This window comes from Triticum aestivum, chromosome 3B (genome assembly GCF_018294505.1).
Source record: "Triticum aestivum cultivar Chinese Spring chromosome 3B, IWGSC CS RefSeq v2.1, whole genome shotgun sequence".
Lineage (NCBI taxonomy): Eukaryota > Viridiplantae > Streptophyta > Magnoliopsida > Poales > Poaceae > Triticum > Triticum aestivum.
This window is the reverse complement of record NC_057801.1, coordinates 172,569,447-172,575,941: the sequence shown is the minus strand read 5'-3', so window position 1 is coordinate 172,575,941 and position 6,495 is coordinate 172,569,447. Positions and strand designations below refer to the sequence as shown.

Here is a 6,495-nt window from a genome sequence, read left to right as displayed (position 1 = left end):
CGTCCCTTGTTCCCCATCGATCCAAGATCCACAGTTCGGGCTCCCCCTACCCGAGATCCGTCTGTTTTGACACCGACAACGGCGATGATGCGAGATGGAGAGGCATAGGGGATGCGGGCGAGGGAGAGGCGCCGACGACGCGTGCGAGGGAGAGGCGTAGGTGAGCTAGGGATTCGGCTGAGCGAGCCATGGGTGAGCGAGCGAGAGAGGTGGGAGGGTATTTTAGGAGGCAACAAAAAATATTGTGCGTGACGAATTTTGCACTGAAAACGTGGAACAACAACTATTACGATACAGAGGAAGTAAAACCCTAAGGCTACTCATGGTGGGGAGTATCATATAATAGTATCATACATGTGATACTAGTGTATGATACTATCTTCATAGCATAGTATCATAGATGATCATATTTATTGGCGCGCATGACACAAGATAGTATAGCATTTAATATGATCTACCTATGTTACTCCAATCTTCTTTCTTCTTTAATTCTTTTCCACGTCAGCGCGTTTGCTATTACAAAGTGCATGATACCGGCTGAGATACTACTATGTCCAGCCTAAATACCATGCTCCAGTCTCTATCAACGTTTCCTCATGTCTATCAGATTGCAATTATGAGCTCTAAATGCGCACCAGTAAGTCATCAATGAATGTAATGACGACTCCAGATTCCGGAAAAATATTCGTGAACGGGGAAGACTAACTGTGAACGAATTTCTGCTGAAACTCGTCAATGCCACTACTACTGGATATATTCATAGGGAACAGAGTGCCAATGGGCTGCTTACACGCACGGTTGAGTTCATCGCATGGTATAGTAGTAACGAAATTGCTTCACACACGACTGTGTGCATACGATTTGTACGATCCTTCCTGGCCGTGCCTAGAGTCCAGTCCAAACCCAAACCCGTCGTGCGTGCATGCTCGCTGCAGCGCTGTCACGTATGATCATACAGTCATCCGATGCAAATGTGTCGTATGTATAGCAGCGCCGTAGTAGTAATACTCTGCCGCCGCATGCAGGAACAGAACTCCTACAGAGTTACGACACGACTACATGTTTGCATGAACTACAAGGAGTACTCAACCCTCCGTTTGGAATTACTTGTCTCGAAAATGGATGTATCTAGAACTAAAATACATCTAGATACATCCACTTCTGCGACAAGTAATTCCGAACTGAGGGAGTACAAGTGATGACCCTGCTGTGCACGCACGCCAATCTCGAGGCGTGGTCACCGGTGGAACAGGAACAGGAACAGGGCGCCTCGAGCGAAGATCCCCGTACTCCCAAGCACATCGTGAGCGCCACCGCCTCGTCCTCGTCCGAATAATTGAGCTTTGGGAGTGTCAGTCAGGGCCCGAGCTCACACGTGATCCCTCAATTATCTATCCATTCATTCACTCAGTAGGGGACGAGCCGAGCCGCGCGACGCGACCCCGGCGGCAGTTAGCAGCAGAGTTACCGCGGCACCCGTGCACTTCACCTTCACCTTCACCATGGATTCCGGGCTTGCCTTGCCCTCGCCCTCGGCGCGCCTTAACTCCCCCAACCACAATCTCAAGCATGGCAGAGGTGAATGAGCCTTTAAGGAGCCACCATTACTGGACCTGTCCCGTTGCGGAAACGGACGGCAGCGCCTCGTGCCGGTGTCTCTCGACCCTCGCCTACCCGCCCGGCTGCATAGCCTAGACTTCACTCGAGGAGTGAGTGGACGTCAGTGGGTCGAGCTAGCCAGCTAGTGAGTGTGTGCGGTGCGCCACTGCTTTGCGGCGCTGCGGCTCTCGCGCGGTTCCATGGCGATCTCCCGGCTCTCCGTGCTCGTCGCCGCCCTGGCCTGCTGCTGCCTCGTGCGGCTCGCCCAATGCGGCGGCGGCGGGCAGAACTACACCTCCATGTTCAGCTTCGGCGACTCCCTGACCGACACCGGCAACCTGCTCGTGTCCAGCCCGCTCTCCTTCAACATCGTCGGCCACTTCCCCTACGGCATGACCTACTTCCACCGCCCCACGGGACGCTGCTCCGACGGCCGCCTCGTCGTCGACTTCCTCGGTGCGTGCCCTGCCCGTCGCCCATTGTCGACATTTTGACATTTCTGCCAATCTTATCCTGTTTCTTGCGGCCGCAGCGCAAGCGTTCGGGCTGCCGCTGCTGCAGCCGTACCTGTCGCGCGGGAAGGACGTCCGGCAGGGCGTCAACTTCGCCGTGGGCGGCGCCACGGCCATGGATCCGCCCTTCTTCGAGGGGATCGGGGCGTCGGACAAGCTCTGGACCAACCTGTCCCTCAGCGTGCAGCTCGACTGGTTCGAGAAGCTCAAGCCTTCACTCTGCAGCTCACCCAAAAGTTCGTCGCCGCCATTTCTTTACTAATTAGTCGGATTTGGGGGTCAATCTCCACAACTGGTTGCTCATTGCAAGATTCTCCCGCTTGTCTTTTTAAAATCGGAGCAGATTGCAAGAAGTATTTCAGCAGGTCGCTCTTCCTCGTGGGGGAGATTGGGGGGAACGACTACAACTACGCCTTCTTCAAGGGCAAGACCCTGGACGACGCCAAGTCCTACGTCCCCACCGTCTCCTCCGCCATCATCGACGCAACCGAGGTGCACAGAGCCGCATTCTCTTCTCCTCCATTGTCTCACCAGCGCCGTTCTAACTCCGCTGGTTGTGTGTGCATTGGCGCAGAGGCTGATCAAGGGCGGCGCGATGCACCTGGTGGTGCCGGGGAACCTGCCGATGGGCTGCTCGTCGGCGTACCTGACCCTGCACCCCGGCAGGAGCAGGGGCGACTACGACGCCGTCGGGTGCCTGAAGACGTACAACGACTTCGCGCAGCGCCACAACGCCATGGTCCAGCAGAAGCTGCAGGTGCTCCGGCTCAAGTACCCCGAGGCCCGGATCATGTACGCCGACTACTACGGCGCGGCCATGGCCTTCGCCAAAAACCCCAAGCAGTTCGGTGAGTGTACTACAAACCGAGCATTCCAACCCGCTGCCATTTTTCCCGTTCATAGTAGCACGCGCCGGTCGACCGGCGGCGAAATCTAGGATGGCATCCGAACTGAATGACAGAGATGCGTTGGACTTTTCTATCTACGTGATGAAACACCATGATGCGAATCATTCAAGAGCGACAGCAACACTGAACGGTAACCATGTCCGAGCGATGGCCCGCCACGGCGTGCCATCATCATCAGTATGGGGGCACAGCATCGACGCTGTATCAGGGGCCAGGGAGATGCTGCAAAAGATCGCAGGGCTGTTTAGAAAAGATTTTGGGGATCTGAATGCCCCTATTGGCTCGCCTTTGGGGAAAGGTGAGCCGTGTTGGAGCATAAAAGGACTTGTTGCTCGTAGACTGAAAAGACATTAAGTGTCTTGGTCATCTCCAGTCACCGGTTAACGTGGTTCCTGTCACTGATACAATAGATCTGCATGTGTGGTGCACTAAACATCTGCTTTAGATCACTTGTACTAAGTATAAGTTCCATGAAAAGCAAATTTGTGAGGGGGCTTCCCTTATGGATTGGCAGGTGAAGTGTCACATTGCAAATTAGTGGTACTGGTGCTGAATGCTAACTTGTCAGGTTGTGGCGGTTGCAGGGTTCAAGGAGGGGCCGCTGAAGACGTGCTGCGGCGGCGGGGGGCCGTACAACTTCAACCCCAAGGCGAGCTGCGGCGTGCGGGGGTCCAGCGTGTGCGCCGACCCGTCGGCGTACGCCAACTGGGACGGCGTCCACCTGACGGAGGCCGCCTACCACGCCATTGCCGACAGCATCCTCCACGGCCCCTACACCAGCCCCAGGCTGCTCTGACCCTCAGCCTGCTTGCCTCTAGTGTTTGTTCTTGCTTGTTAAGCTAGTAGTCGTGACTGATCTGTGTAATGGCTATATGGGTGACCAACTGGACAGAAGGTAGTTCGAGGTGGAAGTGCTGTACCGCCTGTCACTATATGACTGCGCATTTCTGTGGCTGATCTGCTCCGGAAACCTCTGATCACGATGATGATGCAGTTCGCGCGACACACCAGACGCCCAAATGCCGGCGAGCAAAAGCTCGCTCCTCGCACGGACAGGTGCCGGCAGAGTGACATGCGTGCGATTCGGTGAAATGAGTCTGATGGAGCGCATATGCTTTTTTTTAAGGAAGCTAGGGCTTTTATTCAAAGTTCAAAACATCCGGAATACAAGCAATATCTGGCAGAACCCCTAGCCACACATGGCGACCCACCGCGAGAGACGCAGCTCCCTTAGCAAGCGAATGGGCCTCAAAATTATTAACTCTACTTTCAAAACGGAAAGAAACAGATGTAAAGTTTGCCCTACTAGTTTGAATTTCCCTCAGAATGGGAGCATAAGATGGCGATCCTGCGTTGCTGATGTTAGTTATTACTTCGACACAGTCTGAGGCAATCACAAGCTCCTGTAGGTTCAGATCCCGTACGAGGGCTAGTGCCTCGCTGCATGCTTGAGCCTCCAAGCTTGCCGGGTCAGATAGGCCTTCGTACACCACCGCCGCCGCACCTAAGTATTTCCCATTTTTATCCCGACATACAACTCCAGCTGCTCCCTTTTCCCCCAAAGATGATAGGCCACCATCACAGTTAAACTTTGCTGCATCGCCGGGTGGCGGTAACCAGACTTTTGCATGAGGTCTAGCCGAACTTCCCTTGATTTTCTGGGAGGTGCGCATATTGGCTATCTCCAGATCTTCCATGAATCTATTGATAAAGCACACAGTTGACAGCGGGCTCTGGTATTCATTCTCATGGATTGCCTTCCTTCGAGCCCACCAAATTGCCCACATAGTGACCAAAACTCGAGCTAGGTCCTGCTGGTTGGTTGTTTCAAAAAGCCAGACCAGCCATAGCTTAGGATCCTCCGTTTGGTTTGAGATCACATGCCCGACCAGATCATCATCTTCCAACGCCCACACACATCTTGCCATGCGGCAGTTGAGTAGTGAATGACGCCATGTATCCTCTTCCGCCCCACATAAAGAGCATGCTGGGGTATCGGCCATCTTCCTTTCATGCCGGACTAGCCCCGTCGGTATAGATGTATGTGCCAACCGCCAAACAAAGACTCGAATCTTCGATGGAATCCTCACCTTCCACAACTGTGTCCAAGAGTTCTTGCTAGCTGCAATATTTGAGTGACTTGGCCGATGCTCTAGCCAGTCTTCCCGTTGAGTTTTGATGGCACAGATCATCCTATAGGCTGATCTTACAGAGAAAATACCACGCCTATCATAGTGCCATGCCCAAAAGTCCTCTTGCATCCGCGTGCTAAGTGGTATATTAAGAATAGCCTCAACATCAGCCACAATGAAATGTTCAGTCAACGCATGCTTATTCCATGAGCGAGTAGCAGGGTTTATAAGCTCCGAGACCAAAACCGGAGGGTTCACAGAGCGGGCACATATGGGTCTCAGTTTATAGTCCCTTGGGATCCAATTATCTTGCCAAACGTTTGTGTTTGCACCTGTTCCAATTCTCCTGATAAGTCCCAGTTGTAATATATCCCTTCCTTCAACAAGAGATCGCCAAACTTGGGAAGGGGCCGAACCCAGATTGGCCTGTAGAAGATCGGCGTTAGGGAAATACCGGGCTTTTAACACTCGTGCACTCAAGGACTCCGGTTGCTGCAATAATCTCCAAGCTTGTCGAGCAAGTAAGGCCAGGTTGAATAACTCAATATCTCAAAAGCCTAAGCCCCCCATAAACTTTGGTTTTGACATGGTTTTCCAAGACACCCAAGCTGTCTTTCTCTCGCCATTCTTACTCCCCCACCAGAATTTCCGAATCAGACCGTTTATGTGTTCACACAATCCACGGGGTAACTTAAAACATGCCATTGAGTAAGTCGGAATGGCTTGTGCCACCGACTTGATAAGGACCTCTTTTCCTCCCGCTGACAAACACTTTTCCATCCATCCTTGCACTCGTTTCCAGATTCGATCTTTCAAATATTTGAAAGATCCCTCCTTTGCTCTCCCCACATCCGAGGGCAGCCCCAAGTATTTCTCTGTCAAAGACTCATTGTGCACATCCAGAATATTCTTTATCGAACCTTTAGTGGCATCCGAAACCCCCTTACTGAAGAAGATAGAGCTTTTTTCAACATTAATCTTCTGACCCGAGGCATTACAATAATCTGTGAGCAACTCATTCACACGTGTAGCAGCATCATCATTGGCCTCAAAAAAGAGTAAGCTATCATCGGCAAATAGGAGATGATTTACCGAGGGGGCGTTGGGAGCAACCGCTAACCCATTGACCCCACGTTGAGACTTCAGCAGACATGAAAGCCCTTCCGCAGCGAGCAAGAATAGGTACGGCGATATAGGATCCCCCTGCCGTAGCCCCCGAGAAGGCCTGAAAGCATCCAGAGTACCACCATTAAACAAAACAGAGAAAGAAACTGAAGTCACACACCTCATAACCGTGTTTGTGAATCTAGGGCTGAATCCCATCTTTAACATAACTGCCTGAAG

The 6,495-nt window shown here is 52.5% G+C and overlaps 1 protein-coding gene across 1 annotated transcript; it reads left to right on the top strand.

Annotated features, from left to right (window-relative positions):
- The first annotated feature begins 1,441 nt into the window (after nucleotides 1-1,441).
- On the top strand, nucleotides 1,442-3,930 carry LOC123069214 (GDSL esterase/lipase At5g45910). The gene is made up of 5 exons (XM_044492001.1): nucleotides 1,442-2,055; nucleotides 2,132-2,347; nucleotides 2,455-2,603; nucleotides 2,686-2,959; nucleotides 3,604-3,930. Exons 1-5 carry the CDS (start codon nucleotides 1,800-1,802, stop codon nucleotides 3,813-3,815), a joined length of 1,107 nt encoding a protein of 368 aa, XP_044347936.1. The 5' UTR covers nucleotides 1,442-1,799; the 3' UTR covers nucleotides 3,816-3,930.
- The last annotated feature ends 2,565 nt before the right edge of the window (nucleotides 3,931-6,495 follow it).